Source organism: Trachemys scripta, chromosome 1 (genome assembly GCF_013100865.1).
Source record: "Trachemys scripta elegans isolate TJP31775 chromosome 1, CAS_Tse_1.0, whole genome shotgun sequence".
Lineage (NCBI taxonomy): Eukaryota > Metazoa > Chordata > Testudines > Emydidae > Trachemys > Trachemys scripta.
In genome coordinates, this window is record NC_048298.1 from 138947081 (window position 1) to 138967807 (window position 20727).

The 20727-nt window shown below is 50.0% G+C and overlaps 2 protein-coding genes, 1 long non-coding RNA gene and 1 other non-coding gene across 11 annotated transcripts in view; 1 reads left to right on the plus strand and 3 right to left on the minus strand.

The window, feature by feature from the left end:
- Nucleotides 1–492: 492 nt before the first annotated feature.
- C1H12orf57 (chromosome 1 C12orf57 homolog) lies at nt 493–2424 on the minus strand. Of its 3 annotated transcripts, none has more exons than XM_034787131.1 (3): nt 2305–2424; nt 1163–1339; nt 493–860 (listed from the first exon to the last, which is right to left on the minus strand). In XM_034787131.1, exons 2-3 carry the CDS (start codon nt 1284–1286, stop codon nt 712–714), a joined length of 273 nt encoding a protein of 90 aa, XP_034643022.1. In that variant the 5' UTR covers nt 1287–1339; nt 2305–2424; the 3' UTR covers nt 493–711. The 3 variants fall into 3 exon arrangements, with proteins under 3 accessions (XP_034643022.1, XP_034643014.1, XP_034643007.1); XM_034787123.1 differs by having other exon boundaries at nt 2189–2320; XM_034787116.1 differs by lacking the exon at nt 2305–2424 and adding an exon at nt 1690–1902.
- LOC117885721 lies at nt 1969–11833 on the plus strand. The gene is made up of 3 exons (XR_004647830.1): nt 1969–2095; nt 11449–11592; nt 11676–11833. It is a non-coding gene; the product is annotated as an uncharacterized LOC117885721 (long non-coding RNA).
- Nucleotides 2214–2274, minus strand: LOC117871442. The gene has a single exon (XR_004644238.1). It is a non-coding gene; the product is annotated as a U7 small nuclear RNA (small nuclear RNA).
- Nucleotides 8104–20727, minus strand: part of ATN1 (atrophin 1) — an 85076-nt gene continuing 72452 nt past the window's right edge. For 5 of the 6 annotated variants that reach the window (XM_034787041.1, XM_034787051.1, XM_034787034.1 and 2 more), the window contains 5 exons: nt 13224–13446; nt 12374–13091; nt 10433–10576; nt 9901–10081; nt 8104–9227 (listed from right to left, as the gene is read on the minus strand). In XM_034787041.1, coding sequence (XP_034642932.1) covers nt 9194–9227; nt 9901–10081; nt 10433–10576; nt 12374–13091; nt 13224–13446 — 1300 coding nt within the window. In that variant the 3' untranslated portion in view covers nt 8104–9193. The remainder of the gene's footprint in view (nt 9228–9900; nt 10082–10432; nt 10577–12373; nt 13092–13223; nt 13447–20727) is intronic. The other variant, XM_034787071.1, reaches the window with a different exon arrangement.

Consider the following 20727-nt stretch of genomic DNA (forward strand, 5'->3'; position numbering starts at 1 on the left):
AACGTGTTATTAAGTAGTCTCTGCTACCACATTTTTAAACACAACCTATTTTCCAAAACTAGACGGAGCCATTGCATCCGATGCTTGGGTCTTGGCAGGTTGAGAGATATACATGTAGCCCCACACCTACATGCCTGCTGTTCCAATTCTGAACCCCCTTCACTCTGCTGCCTCTCAGTGCTGGCCTACAGCACTCCCTGCTGGGCCTACAAGGTTGGATGTTTAGAAAATGTTAACTGGTTTCAAGCCTTTTACTTCCAGGCTAAGATGTGTGTGTGGGGGGGTGTGTGTTATGATTTCTATTTCCTCTAATTTATCTCACGCAACGTGCTGTCTCCTCAAGGCAGAGCCACAAGGATTACAGGGTTACCATTAGGGGAGGAGATAACCAGAACTCTCTTCTGCCTTAAATTCAGTGAGGAGTGCCCTTTTTCCCAGGAAGCAGCAGCAGGATCCAGACTGGACAAAGACTCACTCAGAAACACACAGGGGGACATTTTCAAAGCAGCTTTTATTCACAAGCACAAAAATCAAAGATGCACAAAGAAGCCAGTTGCTCCAGAGCTTCCAGGAAGTAGGTGGCTCTTCTGACCAATTGCAGCACACTGATGATAATGGTGGAGAGCAGTCCTGGAATATAACTAGCCAAAAATTCTCACACACTGAGTGTCATGTGACCTTGCCCAGGAAAGCCAGCAGAGGGTCCCAGTTTCAGGAGGCAGCCACACCCCCTGTCCCAGCCCCGTGTGGGGGCAGTGTCATTGGAGGCAGGAACATGGCTTTTAGCTTCCCGGACATGTTTGCAATCTCTGGGTCCTGGGACTCATAAGATTTTATCAGTCTGGCAAATTTCAGGACCCCTAAGAGAGAGAAGGAGAAGAGAGAAAAACAGCTCAGAACAAGTCTAACTGTTGACACAAGATTCCCCAGATGGTAGGTTTACCAAGGATACCATCCTGTGGCCAGACAAAGGAGCTGCAGCCACAGGTGGAGAATCCTGCATATGGAACCAACGGCTAAACTGAAATTTTGCTTGCATTGCCCATTCCCCTAGACCCACGAGGCTGTATGCTCCCTGCTCCAGGAGGGACCCTCAAACACAAAGGGAGGAAAGGGAAACTGCCTCAGCCCAGCTCTGTCTTCCCAACCAAGGCGAACCTACCCTCTCCATCATTACTGAAGCCATAGGCTTTGATCACATCCTGCTGGATCTGGGTGGCCACGGGCAGCAGGAACTGCAGCATCTTGCCCATGTCATTGCAGGCGTTATCCCGGGCCTCCTCCATGCGCTGGGCATTCTCCGGGGAGCCGAAGGCCTTGATGACCTCGGCCAGAACCACTAGGGACAGACAGGCACAGCAGTGAGAGCCCGACGCGGCGCCCAAGCCCCCCTCCCCAGCGGCGCTGGAGCACTCTCTGCCAGGGGAGCCGAGGAGTCAGGCCCGCTCCTGGCCCTGGGAAGGGAGCAGGGGCAAGTGGGCTAGGGATGGGGCGGTGCTCCCGCTCCGCCGGCCAGGGAGGGCACTTCCCATCTCTGCAATGAGCAAGATGCTGGGTATCGCGCAGCGCGCGGGCCAGCGCTGCTGCCGCATTTTGCTGGGGGGCCGAGACAAGTTTCGGGGGGGGGGGGGCAGGGGGACTTCTGGGAGGCTCCTATCCGCCAGCCCGCCCCCACGCCCACGCCCTCACCTTTGGCCTGCTCGGCGCTCAGCGAGCCCGGCGGGGCCTGGGCCGGAGCAGCCATGGGGCGCTGCAGGCTAGACATTGGGCGGGGACGCTCATGTCACCGCGCCCTGGCGGCGCAGCAAGCCCCGGCCAGGACCATGGGCTCGGGCGGACGGGGGAAGCTGCCTCGGCAGGAGAGCGAGCCTGCGCCGCTGCCGCCAGCCCGCGTCCTGACGTCTAGAGGCTGGGAGGAATCACGGCTTGGGGGAGAGACCGTGAGGAGATGCCGCCAAAGATGGGGGTAGGGAAATCAGTCCCTGCTGCACCTCTCCTACGATGCCCACACCCCCCGTAGGCCACTATTGGCTATGCACGGCGCCACACCTGACCGCGCGCACCGCGGCCGGCTCCCGCCCTCCGTCCCCGCCTGGTGAGTGCTTTATTACCCGGGCTGCTTATTCACAGCACAGAAGACCCTATAATTCCCCCACACTAAGTGCCCTGAGAGCACAACTCGGCTCACCACGAGTCTGATATTCACTGTCCTGAGAGGCTTCCTGGCACATCAGGAAGCCTGCTAGACAAATACTAAAAGAGCTGAAATCACTAAGAAATCCTGTCACGAGCGCGGGTCCCCACCCTGGCTGTAGAGCTCTCCCGCTGAGGGTGACTTGCAGGCCAGGCAAGCAGCCCTCTTGGCGGCTTTGCACCGCCTCTACAAAGCTGCCGGGGCCCCCAGTGCCACGCGGTTCGTATTTTGAGCCCCGCAAAAGAGGGCTTTTTTGAACAAATAAGCTATATGTAGATGATGTGGTTTCCTATTGGTGTAAACGAATATAAGCCACGCCCCCGGTAGCAATAGCGTGCGGAGAAGGGGAAGAAAGGCAGAAAGGTGGAGGAAAGGAGAGGGAGGAAGTAGTTGTCCGGCGCAGCCGCAGGCACCCAATGCTGGTTTTCAGACTAGAGGGGAGATTGCGAGAAGTGATAGAGCCCCGGTTTGTGCACAGCATTGCGCTGCCTTTAGCGAATTTATCTCTGCACCAGTAGTGCAAGTACGGTGGTACTCTCCAGTACGCTGTACAGGCAAGAGATTTTTAGGGGGTACAGGGTACCTGAAAGACTTGGGGCTAGCCCCCCCCCACTCCAGCTGCGCTCTGCTCCTTAAAGGAGAACAGGTCTAGGGAGGGCATTCATTCTTTATATGGCTTTAACAGCACAATGCATATGCTAACGAACTTAAACAAAGGCTTTGTTTAAGTTTATTAGCAAATGTATTGTGCTGTTAAATTGGTCAAGGGGGAGGGGGGACGGAAGGTGTTTAAACAGTGTTTTTGATTCTGTTTCTCCCCATTGGTCTGAATTATCTATGACATTCATACTGCATCACATCAAGTCCAAATCGTTAGAGGAATGCTTGTGCTTGCACTGACCAGAGGATGTTTGGATTCTGATTTCAGACCAGTTCTGCAGCCTGACAGGAATCAGGTGTTGTCCCCAGTGTACATAGAACTCCTCTTTGCAGACAGACTACTCTAACATGCATTTTACTAAATGGAACTGGGGCAGCAAAACAAAGAAAACAAATGCCTACTTTTCCAGCTTTGTGGGTGAGAGAACTATAAGTGAAGATTATAATTCCGGACACTGATGACCTTAAACCAGCTACCTCAGGAATCTGCCAAAATCTTTGCTGAAAATATGTCCCTCATTTTAGCAACAGAGCTAAGATTTATCACACATCTGCTCACCTTTATTCCAATGATGCCCCTTCTAATCTGACAGTTTAGACATTGTCAGTTTCATCTAGAACAATTTACAAACTTGGAACCTAATCCTGTAAACCCTTAATCATTTGATCAATCCTACTGAAGACAATGGGACTATTTCCATGTCTGTGGACCACTTTTGTGGTAAGAGTTTCAGGAGTCTGTTCTGTTCCTATAAAGGAAGTTGTACCCAAACATTGCATTTCAATGGGAGATTCAATATCATAATGCAGTTTAGGATACAGTTCTACTTAAAAATTGTCTTTTAATAAGTCATACATATGCTGAAATGGCTCCTCATCCAATTCCCATATTCCATATAAATAGACTGAAATACTACACATTTTGGGGAAAAGTGAGTATTAACACCCATTTCATCACTGTACTGGAAAATATAGCTGAACTAAATTTTCTATGGAATTTGAAGAAAGTTTAACAGCCCCAATTGTTTTCTGTGTTAGTCAGTGTGAACCTGAAAAAATTACATGCTTTCTTGAGAGAAAAGACTCAGTCCACACTTACGGGGGGAAAAAAATCCTTCCAACTGGTGTTCAGAAGAATGTTACAAGACAAATACATAACCTCATGAGCAGAGGGTGGAGAGGATACCCTCCCACATTATGACCAGCAAAAAATAAAATAAAATAAAATAAAATCTCGAAGAGGCAGAGGTTCACAGATTTGCAAACCTACAAACCTGTGTTATGCTTTAAACCACCTCAGCACATACCAGGTTTATGAACATTAAAAAGGTAACAGCAAAGGCACACTGAAGCCCATTAACCTGAATGTGTGCCAGCCAGTATGCCCTCACTGATAAAAGGTGCGGTCACACCTGAACAGCTAAAAATTAACCTTGCCCTTTTAAGCTAAACGGAGTCATGTCACTGGCTCCATCTCTGTAGTTACATAACAGATAACAAAACTCCAGTGGGGCATGGTGCTGGCACATAGGGTCTCAGGTACATGGTGTGATTTTTCAGAATCTCTTTTGGGAGTAGTCATGTCAGGTGAAATAGCTGGTACTTATGATTATGCTATTTCTATACAGGTATATTCATCTTGGTATCTGAAGTTATGAATATTAGCTACATTTACTGTGTTTGCTTCTGTGGTAATGCCCACAAGGTATTTAACCAGCACATGAAGGGACAAGTCAAATTGAATGGCCCATGAAGGAACGCTTAGCTCACAATGAACCCTGGAAAACACTTGTCTACACTTAATGGACTTTTTGTGAATATTCTAACTCAAGGGTAGGCAATCTATGGCATGCGTACCAAAGGCGGCATGCCAGCTGATTTTCAGTGGCACTCACACTGCCCGTATCCTGGCCACTGGTCCGGGGGACTCTGCATTTTAATTTAATTTTAAATGAAGCTTCTTAAACATTTTAAAAACCTTATTTACTTTACATACAACAATAGTTTAGTTATATATTATAGACTTATAGAAAGAGACCTTCTAAAAACGTTAAAATGTATTACTGGCACGCGAAACCTTAAATTAGAGTGAATAAATGAAGACTTGGGACACCACTTCTGAAAGGTTGCTGACCCCTGTTCTAACTAGAATATGGGTGGGGGTGATGGACATGTAACTTGCCCATGTGACTCCAAACACCATCTTTCACAGTAAGAACAGATTTCCCTTTACTTGGCACTTGGCAGAAGCTAAAAGGCCCTGGCTTGGAAACATATCCATTTTGCCTCTTTCCTGCTCCAGCCTCTGGACTATGAACATATACTAATGGGAGCATTCTAACCAAGGGACTGAGGACTTGAAGGTAATCTGGAGCCTTCATATTTCCTTGATCCTTTGCAGATGGACTTATGAGTTGGATATGGTACAGAGACTGTTCTAGCCTCATTGATTGCTGATTTCTCCCTTGCAATGGACAAAAATCAGATGTCTGCTGACTTTCTCACATGAGTCAGCAGCCTTTGATACCTGTGGTATAAGCAACATAGTCCTTGGTTGTGTGGTTTTGTTCTTTCCTCTCCAAATGTCAAAGCCTGTTCCCATTGAACTCAATAGCAAAACTCCTTTTGATCTCAATGGGAACAGGATTTGGCCCCAAGAGATCAGAGAATGTGATTTTGATCAATTGCTTATCTGTCCAAAGAGAGTTTGCATGCATGTTCTGCCAGCAGGGCCGTCCTTACCCATACACACAGTATGCTGCTGCGTAGGGTACCAGGAAATTTGGGGCACCAAATTGCCCCAAATTTCCTGGTGCCCTATGCAGCTGTGTGCTGCTCCAGTGGCCACCCTGATCCCCCGGCCGGCTGAGCTGCCCAGGAAAGCTGTCCCCGGCCCTGCTCCGCCTCTTCCCCATGGCCCACACTCCTGCGCCGCCCCAGCCCTGTCCCCACTCCACCCCTTCCCCAAAGCCCCTGCTCTTGCTCTGCCCCCACTCCACCCCCTTTCTCTGAGGACTGCAGCAGGGGTCAGGCCTGCCCTCCACTCACCAGGTGGAGCGAGCTGGCCCCAGCCCACTCCGCACCGCTGGCTTCCAGCCGCGCTGCCGGTGAGTGCTGGGGGGTAGTTCCCCTCTGCCCCCCAAGCCTGGGAGCCAGGGCAGCAGAGTGGAGCAGGCTGGGGCTGGGTCTCTCCACTTTCCGCCGCCCCGTGAGTGCGGGGTTGGGCCTGCCCTGCACACACGGGGCGGCAGGAAGTGGAGTGGCCTGGCCCCAACCCGCTCCCCTCTGCCAGCTCGTGCTGGGGAGCAGTTCCCCCCTTCCCCCCAAGGCTGCTCCTGACCCCCACCTCCAGAGGCCTGGGGGGCTGCATAGGGCACCAAAATGGCTAGGGACGGCCCTGTCTGCCAGGCTGATTTTGATTGCCCCTCCTGTATGTCATGCTGAGAAAAATAATAAAACAATTTGGGCTGTAGTTCTATCAAGATGTACATGGCACACACAGTTCTATGCCTCTTTTCCATCAAACCCAGATGCTTTCCTAGTGCCTGGTGGAGAGCAATACTTAGATAAAATTCTGCAAGCTGGCAGAAGCTTAGTTTGGGGGATGCTTACTTTGGACATAAGGGAGGCACGGTTAGTGTATTAATGGAAAGTGGGGTGATTGTACCTTCCTATCCTTCTTTCATTTAAGAAGTTTTAAATTTGGGGAGCTGCTGGATCCTCAATGACACCTGGAAGTACAGGTGGCACCAGGAGCCCAAATAATCATTTTAGACAGGTAAGGGGGGTGTCAGAGGGACGGGGAGCGCATGGGAGCCCTGGGCTGGGGACGGGGAGGAGTCACATGGAGGGTCATGTGTCCTCCCTTGTGTCCCTCCCATGAGTGCAGTACTGGCAAGAAATGATTTCTATTTACATCACTACTCTGCAGACTCACAGCAATGAGGTGTGGAGGTGATGCCCCTCAGCTCCTGGACATGCTCATCTCCCCCATAACACAGGTTGGCATTAGGGGGTACTGGGCTGCAGGAAGTACAGTAGAACCTCAGAATTACAAACTGACTGGTCAACCACACACCTCATTTGGAATCGGAAATATGCAATCACGCAGCAGCAGAGTCAGCTCCCCCCACTCCCCTCCCCAAAAAAGCAAGTACAGTACTGTGTTTAAAATACACTACTAAAAATAAAGGGAAGGTTAAAAAAAAGCTTTGACAAGGAAGGAAACTGTTTCTGTGCTTGTTTCATTATATTTAGGTAGTTAAAAGCAGCATTTTTCTTCTGCATAGTAAAGTTTCAAAGCTGTAATTAGTCAATGTTCAGTTGTAAATTTTTGAAAGAACAACCTCCATTCCTGAGGTGTTCGCAAGTCTGAGGTTCTGCTGTACTGCTCATACCCCAGACACACTGCATCTGCCAGTACCCCAACCTCATGTTAGGCGGCACTATTCTACCCTTCATACCCTGGACATGCACTTTCTCCCCTCCCTCAACTTGGTGTTATGGGCTACTGTGCTCCAGGAGGTGCTACTCTTCATATATTGCCCCATCTCTTAGCAAGCAGATTGGCGTAAAGGGGGCCTTCTGCTGTTAGGGCCAGTGTTGTTTATCATGCCCTGCCTCTTCTCCCCCACACTCTGTTTTGCCACTGGGGGGTGCTGTGCTTCTGGAGGTATTGCCCTTCATATTCTGGCTATGCCTCAGATTTCCACGGTTCTTTAATACTGGGGGTACTTGACTGATGGGGTGTTGCCCTTTGTTCCCTCGCCATCTCCATCTCCTCCACACCACAACTTGGCACTAGGTCACCTTTTTTTCATATCATGCACAGGGCCCTTATCTCAACACCCCAGCTGACAGTCATAGGTGCTGCGTTCTCAGAGAAGCTGCCCTTCATATCTTGCACATGTCAAATCTTTCCATACCCGCAACTTGCCCACGCATTGGGGGCCCTATCTCAGAGGTATCACCCTTCATGACTTGGCCACATCCCATCTCCCTACACCCCATCCTGGGGCTAGGGCCACTGTGCATCTGGGGGATCATGCTCCATTTTCATACACTGCAGTGCAGTGTGCTGTTTTTCACATCCCCTTACTCCCAGCTCCTTTGAAATGAACACAAGAAAGTCAGTTTCTGGAAGGGTTTTTTGTTTGGTTGCTTTTCTTTTTTAAGAGCTTCATATATATATTTATATATATAAATTATTAGAATGCATGTTGGGGGCTGGGAATGTGGGGGACTTTGGGTATTTTTCCATAGCTTTTTTTAATGTTTTAAGTAAATATATATATGGGGACAGATCGAGATATACAACTGTGAGATCAGACACACACACACACACACAGATTGGAGAGTCACAAATTGCTACACAAAACCGCCACGTCTAATGGGATGTGCATGAGTTAAAGTACATCAACTGGAATGGGTGAAGGGAAAGGGGCAGCCACCATCTTGAAAACAGTCCCAGGATATCCTGTGTCTCTTGACCACATCAACCCTTCCAAGTGGGCTGGGAGGGAGAGGGGCAATTACTATCTCAAAAACAGTCCCATGGTGCTTTGCACCTTCTGGCAATGTCTGTTCCCTCAAGGTGGGAGAAAATACAGCCACCTTCTTGAAAACAGTCCTATGGTGCTTTGCACCTCATGGCCAGGCCCAGTCCCTCAAGAATAGTGTGGGAAAGTCACAGTGTTCATTCTGAAAAGTTCCAATGGTGCTTGCATCTCTTTGCCACATTCACTCCTGAAAGGGCTTGGAGTGTGGGAAGCAGCATTGCCCATTTTTGAAAAGTCCCATGATGCCTTGCACTTCTAAGCCATATCTTACATCAAACAGGGTGAGGTGGGGCCAGTTGGAAAAGCAATTCCACCAGGGTTTGAGTGGCTGCCTCTTGGCCACATTTGCTCACTCAAAGAAGCAGAAGGGGCTGCCGCCCTATGGAGAAAAGTCTCAAGATGCTGTCCACCATTTTTTTAAAAATTGAACACAATAACTTTTAAAAGAGAAGATGGAGCAGCAGCCATTTTGAATCCCCCATGATTCTTTGTACCACCAGCTCTTTGCAACATCAACTTTGTCTCTTTCAGTGCCCCTTTCAAAGTCCAGCCAATGCTCCAATTTTTTTGTTGGTGTTTTACTCCCTTCCCCTCTTCTCTCCCCTCCCCCTCTTTGCTCCCAGAGTGGCCGCCTTGTTTTCTCCACCCCTTCTTGTCTTGCACGGTGCTGAGTAGGATCGGGATATATCACTCTACAGCTTCCCCTCCCCAGGATTTGGTTGGTTGGTTGCTCCTCTGGAGAGGGAGACCTGATGATGTCATTGTGAGGGTTGGGGTCCATTTAAAGGGGTTTGTCACTTTCTTTCTTCAGGTGACTAGGAGAGGCAAGGCAATAGCAGAATGAAGGGAAAAGATGGAAAGAGAAAGAGAGAAAGAGAAAGAGAGGATTTAATATTGTGAAGTGTATTTATTCATTTATTCACGTCAATTTAGTCCCTGATAAAATTGCTGCCTCAGTAACTGAATCCTTGGTAAATCCCCAGAGCAGTACAACCCATTCACTTCCAAACACACACATACTGCTCCCCTGCCAATGTGCTCTCCCTGTCCTGGAGACAGCCCTCACAGAGGAGACAGGGAATCCAGCTCTGTGACCCTTTCAGTCCTCTGACAACAAGGAGAGCAGTTAGTAGTGGCAATTGTGCTGCCAGCTTTTGTGAAGTAGGCATTTGCCCCTTCTAAGAACAGGGCTGAAACTTCACATACTCATTTAGCATGAGGGCCATGGAACAGCCATCAGATGTGAATGACTTTCAATCGCTACCAAGCTGGGGCCATAGTGGAACTGATGCATCCTAGAAGTGAAAGACTCCATATTCCAGTCCCCCCAAACCTGGGATCTGATTGGAATTGGTACCTTGCGGCAAAGGACCTCCTATCCCATTCCCTTATCCCATTAGTTCCCTCATCCTGGGGCCAGATTTGAACCAGTGCCCTACAGGCAAAAGGTTTTATATCCCGCTCCCCTGAGCAGTGGCTTCTACACACCTGTAATAATCCTCCTGTGTAGGGAGTGGCACTCCATGCAGAGGGTGATGGGCGTGAAGCCATTGCTGCTGCTCCAGAGCCAGACGCTGCAGCTCTGCTGACTGTGCATGCATGGCCTGGAGCTGATGAGCTGCGGACATGGGAGCAGAGAGAGATCCCGGCAAGTCCCTGTAGGGGGCAGCTTCAACCAAAGAAAAGCAAGAAAAAGAACACATCATGTCATCTTATCAGCCCCATCATCATCCACTCCTCCCTGACTCAATCATGCCCCACTAGTAGAGCTCCATCGATGCTGCTTAATCCAGACCTATTGCACCTCTCAGTCCAGTATTCCAACCCTGGGTTCGCCTCTCACAGCTCTGCCAGTGCTTTTCAATCCTAACCTGTCAGTACCCTGATTTTCCAGTCCCGGTGCTACAGCACCCCATAGCTATTAATGCACCTCAGTCTCTCACTGTTATCCCAGTTCTGCTTCTTCTAGCTGTGTTGATGCCCTTCAGTCCTGCCCCACAGCTCCCACCAGTGTTCTTACCGAAAAGTTGGTGGCGCAGCACCTCATTCTCATGTAGTGGGTGAGGAAGGAGTGGGTTGGGGATGGTACCAGCTGGGTATGGGATCCGAGTGAGATGCGACCCCGAGGCCAATGGGTCAATAAGGGGGTGAACAGAGGCTGAGGCTGGGGAGAGAAGATATCCATAGGTACTCTGTGCTATGGAAGTAGGGGAAGAAAGTGAGGAACAAAGGGGGAGGGAGAGAGAGACACACACAGCCAGGCTGTTCTGTACTAGGGGCAGAACCATTGCAAGGTCAGCTGATGCAGCTAATCACTTTTAGTCCCATTTGTTTCTGTATTTGTTCCTTGTATCCACACTAGCTCACGGAAAATTGTTCTGCAAGATCACACGCAATACCCTCCTCTGCAACCATCAACAGTGCATTGGGGCACTTCCAGTTTGGGCACCCTCCAGTTCTAGGCACAGCCCTCTGGAGCATATGTGCAGTATAGGCATGAGGCCACATATTGCATGCACAACATAAAGCCCATATGCTGCATGGGCTACATTTCAAAAGTGTCCATTCATTTTGGGTGCCTCTATTTTTGGATGCCCAACATGCAGGCACTCGAGCTTGCAAGTACTTTGTACTTCATCAGCATATTACTATTTAGTATGGTAGCTGCTTCTCCTGGATGGACATATCATTATGTGGTGTTAGATGCTGGAATGCTGGTAGGAGGTGCATCAGTAAAAGGGGAATAATTGATATTAGTTTGCTCCTGTTATCATTTTGATTGGTTCTAACTGCTTTGAATGGGGCCGTCTGTGGATCTGTGCTGGGGCACAGATCTACATAAACCATCCAGGTGCCCACACATAAAGTCACCAGGTTCCCAACAGATTGGTATGGCTGGCACTGCTACTTTTGAGTGCTCAAGGGGATACGGTGCTTCCTCTCTTTGGTACAATTATTTTCTACTATTGGGTAACTGGGGTTTGTTTTCTTGAGTTTGTCATTGCTGAACTTCTCCTTTTCCTTGTTTCTCTTTAGCATGCTGAGATATAAATGGCCAGGACCCAACTTTAATGGGAGGACATCCCTCCAGGTCTCTCTGTCTAGTCCAGCCATCAAACTTCTCCTATTCCGACCCCCAGCACTTCATCTCCCAACTTAGGCAGTAGGAGACATCAGGAGGTGAGCAGAGAGTTCGGATTTCTTTGGGCATAGGGGTGTGTCTGTGTCTATAGTTACTAGTGCCCCTGGTTTCACTTTTTCAGGTCAAGGAGTCTGAGAGCTGCAGCCAAGACACTGCCCACATCAGCACCCAGTAAGATAAGAGCAGCCATGTGATGCTGTGTGTGTCCACTAGCCTCTCTCTAGTGTTCTTGCATTTTCAGGAGCTGAAACACATTGGTCCAAAAGGATAAAGACTTAAAACTTAAAAAAAAAAATTGCATAGAGAGTTCTATGCTATTAAACAGCAACATTTTAAAAAATGAAATAAAACTGCATTTGGAATAGGTCTCTGTGCCTCTAATAAGATGCAGTTAGGGGGACTGGGCTGAGCCAAGACTGCTTAGGCCTATCCTGAATGAGGTGGAGGAGCTAAGCAGAGCTGGGACTACTTGAGTACAGCTCGACATGTGTCTAGTGGATGGAGAGCTTCCCATCTGATCCCACCAATGCTCGGCGCTGTAATTGAGCTGGGCATAAGCATTGAGGGACTGCACTGAAAGGGCCAAGACAGCCCATGCAGTGGCGCTGCCTGCGCCTTCCTTCTACACTAGCACTGAACATGTGCAGGCTGAGATGATTCTAAGACTTGCTCAGAAGCTAGAACCAGAGCTGGAAGCACCTAAATTTTCTGGTGTAGACAAGAGATACAGTATGAAAATGAGCCAATGAGACAACCTACAGGGAGAAAGAGAGCATTGGAGGCTGGGGATCCCACCCTGAGCCCTCGCACTCTCCTCACCTGCATGAATGGCATCCTGTTGGTGCAGATGGAGATGGGAGTGGATGTGTGAGTGCTGGTGATGATGGGGCGTCACATTGAGCATCTGCAGTCGGGCCAGGGGGTCATTGCTCAGGGCAGCTACCCGCTCTGCATGTTGCCGCTCAGCCGCCAGTCGCTCAGCATATGACATATCGGGACGCAAAGCTGGGCCGGTGGCGAGTGCCAGCCGCTCCCGCTCCAGGTGGCCCAGCCCTGGGTGGAAGGGGAAAGCAGGGTGCAGGCCAGGGGCTGCTTGCAGAGCCAGCCCTCCATGGCGCGGGAAAGGATCCATGGCAGCAGCAGGCACAGCATGGAGCTGCTCCAACTCAGCTGGCTTGACTTCAAAACCAGGCTTGAGACGCTCCCGCAGGTCCCGGTCCCTCAGGTCTCGTTCCCGGGCCTCCCGTTCCCTCAGCTCCCGTTCCCGTGTGGCTGGATCACTGCTGTAGATGGCTGGTACATTATAGCCCAGCAGACCGGGGTCAACAGCACCCAGCGGCACATAGAAGGGGTGATTGCGGTTGCTGGGGGACATGACATGGGGCCGGGCATACTCGCTGAGTGTGCGCAAAGCTGGAGTGTCGGGGCCCAGGTACGGCGGGACGGTAGCCACGGCACTGCCTTGCTCAAAGGATGGACGGTGAGCGACAGGGCCGAGAGATGAACACTCCACTGGCCGGCCCTCCTGAGCCATCTTCTGCAAGAGAGCAAAGAAGCTTTTCAATGTCAGAGGCTAACGAGAGCCTCCCCCAGCAGGGGGCACTGTGATCCCTAAACATCACCTCTTGCTCAGCCCCATTCTCCCCAGTGGGGTCACTGCAACACCTACCACACTTCTCTCCAATTCTCTCTCCTTTTCTCTCTCTCTCTCCTTCTCCCTCTCCCGCTCCCTCTCCCGCTCCTTCTCCTCCCGGGCCTTCTGTTCAGCCTCCCTGCGGACCTTCTCTACTAGATCTGCCCGTTTCTTGGCAAGCTTGGAGCCATCCAGGGGCACAAAGTAAAGGTCTGTACGGGAGCAGGAGTTGAAGCCACGATCTAGGTGTTTGTTGAACCTGTGGAGAAGAACAGAGGCACAAGTGTCAGAGTGTGAGAGAGATGGAGGACTGGGGGAATAGTGAGGACTGGCACAAGCCTGGAAATGTATCAAGGAAGGTGGAGGGTGTGCAGGGATCTTGGAGCCAGTGAGAGCTGTGGAAAGCAGCTGTGCCCCACACATCTGATACACCCCTTCCCTTGCTGTGTCCCGCCCCAGCAGTCCCCTCTGTGCAGGGTGACTACCCATCCCTATTTTAAGGGACCATCCCTAGACTTCCTTATTTCATTAATTTGTCGTATCAGTAAGGACAGGCTGAATCAACCTTAGCAGAGCAGCTTCAAAGTAACTGTTGATTAGACCCTGTTTTCAGTGTAGAATTCAGCCTGAAGAAAACTAATCTTTTAAGTAGGGCTCTCGATTAGGCGGTTAACTCACGCTATTATCGCAAACAAATTAATTGCGATTAAAAAAATGAATGTGATTAATCGCAGTTTTAATTGCGCTGTTAAAAAATAGAATACCAATTGAAATTTATTAAATATTTTGGATGTTTTTCTACATTTTCATATATATTGTATTCTGTGTTGTAACTGAAATCAAATTGTATATTATTTTTAATACAAATATTTGCACTGTAGATATTATAAACAAAAGAAACAGTATTTTTCAATTCACCTCATACAAGTACTGTAGTACAATCTCTTTATTGTGAAAGTGCAACTTACAAATGTAGATTTTTTTGTTACATCACTGCATTCAAAAACAAAACAATGTACAACTTCAGAGCCTACAAGTCCACTCAGTCCTACTTCTTGTTCAGCCAACCGCTAAGACAAACAAGTTTGTTTACATTTACAGGAGGTAATGCTGCCCTCTTCTTATTTACAATGTCACCAGAAAGTGAGAACAGGCATTTGCATGACACTTTTGTAGCTGGCATCGCAAGATATTTACGCGCTAGATATGCTAAACATCCGTATGCCCCTTCATGCTTCAGCCACCATTCCAGTGCACATGCTTTCATGCTGATGATTCTTATTAAAAAAATAATGCATTAATTAAATTTGTGACTGAACTCCTTAGGGGAGAAAAAACGGTGACTCACCTTTTTGTAACTGTTGTTCTTTGAGATGTGTTGTTCATGTCCATTCCAAGCAGGTGTGTGCGCGCCGCGTGCACGCCAGCCGGAAGATTTTACCATAGCAGTGTCCGTAGGATCGGACGCTGGGTGCAGCCTGAATTGGACCTTGTCTTTGTGGAAGACCGTGTATGGAGGCTCTGATGTCAGTGCTCTAAGCTCCGACACTCTCCTGGCCAATGTGATAGCCACTAGGAACGCAACCTTATATGAAAGATATAACAGCGAGCACGAAGCCAGAGGCTCGAAAGGTGGCCCTGTGAGGGCAGACAGGACCAAATTGAGGTCCCAAGCTGGGACCGGCTGACAAGTATGCGGGAACAGTCTGTCCAGGCCCTTGAGGAAGCAACTAGCTAGTGGGTTTGCAAAAACTGAGCTCCCTCCCGCTGCTGGGTGGAATGCTGAGATAGCCGCCAAGTGGACTCGAACTGAAGAGGGGGAGAGTCCTAGTTGTCTCAGATGAAGCAAATAGTCCAATATGAGAGGGATCGGGGCAAGCAAAGGAGCCTGCCCCTGCTGTTCGGCCCAGATGGAGAAGCGTTTCCACTTGGTTATGTATGTGGTCCTGGTGGAGGGTTTTCTACTACCGAGAAGGACCTGCCTGACCTGATGAGAGCATTGCATTTCCACAGGGTTTAGCCATGGAGCATCCAGGCTGTGAGGTGGAGCGACTCCAGGTTCGGATGACGTAGGCGACCCCGATCCTGTGTGATCAAGTCTGGGAGCAGGGGCAGCCTCAGGGGTGCCCGTATGGACATGTACAGGAGCAATGTGTACCAGTGTTGGCGCGGCCATGCCGGCGCTATCAGGATGACACGAGCGTGATCCCTGCGAGTCTTGAGGATTACCCTGTGAACCATGGGAATCGGGGGGGAAAGCGTAAAGTAGGCTGTCTTCCCAGGAGAGGAGGAAGGCGTCCGTCGGGGACCTGGGACTGCGTCCCATGAGGGAGCAGAATTGCTGACACTTCCTGTTCTCTCTTGAGGCAAACAGGTCTATCTGGGGATGGACCCAGAGATTGAGGATACTATGTCTCAGCAAATAGACCACTCATGGCCCTGGAACGAGCAGCTGAGGGCATCCGCCAGCCCGTTCTGCTTCCCCGGTAGATAGGATGCTGTCAGGTGAATTGCGTTCTGTACACAGAAGTCCCATAACGCGAGGACTTCTCGGCACAAGGGAGAGGAGCGTGCACCACCCTGTTTGTTGATATAGAACATTGCTGGTGTGTTGTCCGGAACACACCTGCCTGCCAGGTGGGGTTTGAAGGTCATGCATGCTAGACGCACTGCTCGTAATTCCCTGACGTTGATGTGTAAGGAAAGGTCCTCTTGTGACCAAAGACCCTGGGTTCTGAGGTTCCCCAGATGCGCTCCCCACCCCAGATCCGACGCGTCCGTTACCAGGGATAGAGAGGGCTGGGGGCTGAGAAAGGGTACTCTGGCGCAGACCTCCTGTGGGTCGAGCCACCACTGGAGGGAATCCAGCAATGGTCGAGGGAGCGTCACTACGGAGTCTAGGGAGTCCCTGGCCAGCCGGCACACCTTTGCTAACCAGGACTGGAGCAGGTGCAGTCTGAGCCTGGCGTGGCCCACCACATAGGTGCATGCCACCATGTGACCCATTAACTTGAGGCAATTTCTTGCTGTAGTGGTCGGGTAACGTTGGAGACCGAGAATAATGTTGGACAAGGTCTGGAACCTGGTCTCTGGGAGGTACGCTCTGGCGTGTGTCGAGTCCAGGACCGCCCCTATAAATTCTATTCTTTGGGTTGGAGATAGTGTGGACTTGGCCTTGTTCAGGAGGAGGCCGAGCTCGAGGAAGGTCTTCCTAATGAAAACCACCTGAGCCTCCTTGGCACGGCCCTTGATGAGCCAATCGTCCAGGTAGGGAAAGACCTGAATTCCCTGGTTGCGCAGGAAGGCCACCACGACTGCCATGCACTTTGTGAAGACCCTTGGGGCTGCTGACAGTCCAAAGGGTAGAACTGTAAACTGAAGATGGGCATTGCCTACGACGAATCTGAGGTAATGCCTGTGCTGAGGGATTATTGCAATATGAAAGTATGCGTCCTTTAAGTCGAGGGCAGCATACCAGTCTCCTGGATCCATGGAGGGTATGATGGAGGATAGGGAGACCATGCAGAACTTGAGCTTTTTCACAAACTTGTTTAGACGCCGCAAGTCCAGAATAGGTTTGAGGCCCCTCCTTCACTTTCGGAAATTATTATTAGGAAATAGAGGGAATAGAAGCCCCTGCCCCTGAACTCCTGAGGAACCTCCTGCACTGCCCCTGCTGCGAGGAGGGACTGCACTTCTTGAATTAGAAGTTGCTCGTGAGAGGGGTCCCTGATGAGGGACGGGGACGGGGGCTGGTGGGGCGGGAGGGAGGAGAACTGGATAGAATATCCCCTCTCTACCGTGCAGAGCACCCAGCTGTCCGATGTGATTCGGGCCCATGCATGATAGAAGGGGGACAGACGTGACAAAAAGGTAGGGTTGGACGGATCCAGAGTTGTGACCGGTAGATCGTCCCCGACCGTGCCATCAAAATGGGGCCCTAGGCCCCGGTGGTGGTCTTGGTTGGGCAGATGACTGGCCGGAGGGCTATTGTTGCTGCCTCCTTCTGCCAGTCCCGGCCCGCCTGCGCAACGTGTCCGTGCGGTTTTGAGGCAGGTATGGCCGCGGGGCCTGTGGCGGCCTGAATTGCCTATGATGGGTAACTGGGGTGTGTAAGCCCAGCGATCGAAGGGTAGCCCTCGAGTCCTTTAGGCTATGCAGCCTCTTATCTGTCTTTTCAGAGAAGAGCATGGGCTCTTTGAAGGGGAAGTCCTGGATGGTCTGTTGGACCTCACGTGAAGGCCTGAGACCTGAAGCCAGGCTCCCCGCCTCATGACCAGCCCAGTCGCCAATGTGCGTGAGGCTGCATCCGCCGCATCCAAGGTTGCCTGGAGGGATGCTCGGGTAATTAATTTCCCTTCTTCAACTAGGGCTGAGAATTCGGTTCGCGATTCCTGAGGAAGGAGTTCTGTGAACCTAGACAATGCCAAGCATGTATTGTGACCATACTGGCTCACTATAGCCTGTTGATTGGCTATATGCAACTGCAGCCCCCCTGTTGAATACACCTTTCTCCCAAACAGGTCCAACTTCTTGGCCTCCCTGTTTTTTGGTGCAGCCCCTTGGAATCCCTGACGCTCCCTTTGGTTGGCCGCATCCACCACTAGGGAGTCCGGGGGAGGGTGGGCATAAAGATGTTTCATGGCCCTTGGAGGGGACAAAATATCGCCTCTCTGCCTCTTGGCCGTGGGGGCTAATGAGGCCGGCATCTGCCACAAGGTGCGGGATGTGTCCGCAATAGTTTTTATCAGAGGTAGGGCTACCCTGGATGGGCCTTACGGGGTCAGGATGTCGACCACCGGACCCGTATCCACTTCGATCTCCTTGGCTTGGATCGAGAGGCTCTGGGCTGCACACGTGAGTAACTGTTGGAGAATCCTGTTGTTCTCTAGGGCCGGTGCCGCTGAAGTTCCCGCGACTGCATCATCCGGAGAGGAAGAGAGGAGATCACCTGCAAAGGGCCTTCCTCTATACCCTTGGCCTCTGTGGGGCCCTGCGGCACACGGTACTCAGGTTGCGTGGCCGGTGCAGGTACAGGATGCGGCACCGCAGCCGGTACCGGGGTCAAGACTGAACGATGAGGCGTGCTGGGTGGTGCCTGCGGCGTCGGAACCACGGTCCCTGCTGGTGCCAGTATCTGACTAGGCGGTGCCAGGTTCTGTTGTGGCACATTCCTGTCAGACGGCGATGCCGGTGGTGGAGACATTTGAGCCGGAGCCACCGACGTTGATGAGACCGATGTGGACCTTGAGCGGGGCCCGTACGCCTGTCCCATGGACTGACGGTAAGCCCATGGAGTCCAGAACGGCCACTGGGGGGGCGGTTGCCACTGCTGTTGCCACTGCGGCGGATAAGTCTGGAGGTTCACCCGCGAGGTCGACCGCCTGCTCCTCGATCTGGTGGAGCGGTACGAGTCCGCCTCCGAGTCTGAGGTCTCCGAATAGGAGGACCTAGGGGGAGCAGTACCCACTGTCGTTGGGGAGCGGTGCCACTGGGCTGGAGAATAGGCCGATTTCCTATGTGCCGACTCTCTCCGGTGCCGGGGTTTGGAGGCTTTAGCCTCATGATGTGCCGAGGATGAAGTGCTGGGCACCGCGTCAGCCAGCCCGGGGTCCGAATGTGGCCGCAGGGCCGCTTCCATTAGTAAAACTTTGAATCTCTGCTCTCTATCTTTGAGAGTCCTGGGGCGGAATGCCCTGCAGATACTGCACCTGTCTCTTTGGTGGCTCTCTCCTAGGCACCGTAAACAGGAAGAGTGCGGGTCACTCTTTGGCATGAACTTCCCGCAGTCCTTACAGAGTTTAAACCCTGGGGACCTGGACATGCCCCAGCCGGGTGACGAATGCGTTGGGGAAAACCCCCCAACAACTATCTATCTACACTAACTCTAAAACTAACTAAACTATTTGCAAGGAAGAAACGGGACATTGCCAAGATTGCTGAAGAGCAAGTGAAGTTCCAGCTAGCTGTCACCGGTGGTAAGAAGGAACTGAGGGGGTGGAGGGTCGGCGGGCCCCTATATACGACGCCATGAAGGCGCCACTCCAGGGGGCGCAGAAGCCAACCCTACGGACGCTGCTATGGTAAAATCTTCCGGCTGGCGTGCACGCGGCACGCACTCACCTGCTTGGAATGGACATGAACAATCACTCGAAGAAGAATTGTATGTCCCCTGCTCTGTTTTACTCACATTCTGCCATATATTTCACGTTAGAGCAGTCTTGGATGATGACTCAGCACATTGTTCATTTTAAGAACACTTTCACTGCAGATTTTACAAAACGCAAAGAAGGTACCAATGTGAGATTTCTAAAGATAGCTACATCACTCGACCCGAGGTTTAAGAATCTGAAGTGCCTTCCAAAATCTGAGAGGGACGAGGTGTGGAGCATGCTTTCAGAAGTTTTAAAAGAGCAACACTCCGATGCAGAAACTACAGAACCCAAACCATCAAAAAAGAAAATCAACCTTCTGCTGGTGGCATCTGACTCAGATAATGAAAAGTCCACAGTGCTTTGGATTGTTATCAAGTAGAACCCATCATCAGCATGGAAGCATTTCCTCTGGAATGGTGATTGAAGCATGAAGGGACATATGAATCTTTAGCGCATCTGGCACATAAATATCTTGCACCACTGGCTACAACAGGGCCATGAGAATGCCTGATCTCACTTTCAGGTGACACTGTAAACAAGAAGCGGGCAGCATTATCTCCTGCAAATGTAAACAAACTTGTTTGTCAGCGATTGAGTGAACTAGAAGTAGGACTGAGTGGACTTGCAGACTCTAAAATTTTACATTGTTTTATTTTTGAACGCAGGTTTTTTTGTACATAATTCTACATTTGTAAGTTCAATTTTCATGATAAAGAGATTGCACTACAGTACTTGTATTAGTATTTTTCAATTCACCTATTTCTTTTGTTTTTACTGTGCAAATATTTGTAATAAAATATAATAATATAAAGTGAGCACTGTACACTTTGTATTCTGTGTTGTAATTGAAATCAATATATTGAAAATGTAGAAAACACCCAAAAATATTTAAATAAATAGTATTCTATTATTAACAGTGCAATTAATCGTGCGCTTAATTGCAATTATTTTCTTTAATTGCTTGACAGCCCTACTTTTAAGAAAAACTAACCACAAAGCTCAAATATTTTTTCTCTTTTGGTATTGTCTTAAGACTGCACTGATTTGTGCACCTGAAATAAAAAATCTTGGATGTGGCTTCATATTTGAGACTTTGTTGTTAAAACATACTAAATATTCAGAAGTTTCTCGACCCCAGGACTGTTTTTATACTTATAACACAGATAAGGAAATACAAGGAAGAATTTAGAAAACTTTTGGAAAGGGAAAGGTTCATTAATGACTAAGTAAATAGCAAATGCTTGCCACATATGGGCACTAGTATGTTACAGCAAAGAAGGTTCAGTGAATATTGTGTGCAGGGGAAAGGGTGGGACTTTGAAACACAGTAGCCAGCTCCTTCTCCCAGTTTCTTAAAACTTATGGAATTTATTATGTTCATTTCT

Coding starts and splice junctions, on each gene's coding strand:
- C1H12orf57 (XM_034787116.1), bottom strand. CDS start 1,765: ATGTCTAGCCTGCAGCGCCCCATGGCTGCTCCGGCCCAGGCCCCGCCG. Junction 1,340..1,689: donor GAGCGCCGAGCAGGCCAAAG/GTGAGGGCGTGG, acceptor GTCTGTCCCTAG/TGGTTCTGGCCGAGGTCATC. Junction 861..1,162: donor CTTCAGTAATGATGGAGAGG/GTAGGTTCGCCT, acceptor TCTCTCTCTTAG/GGGTCCTGAAATTTGCCAGA.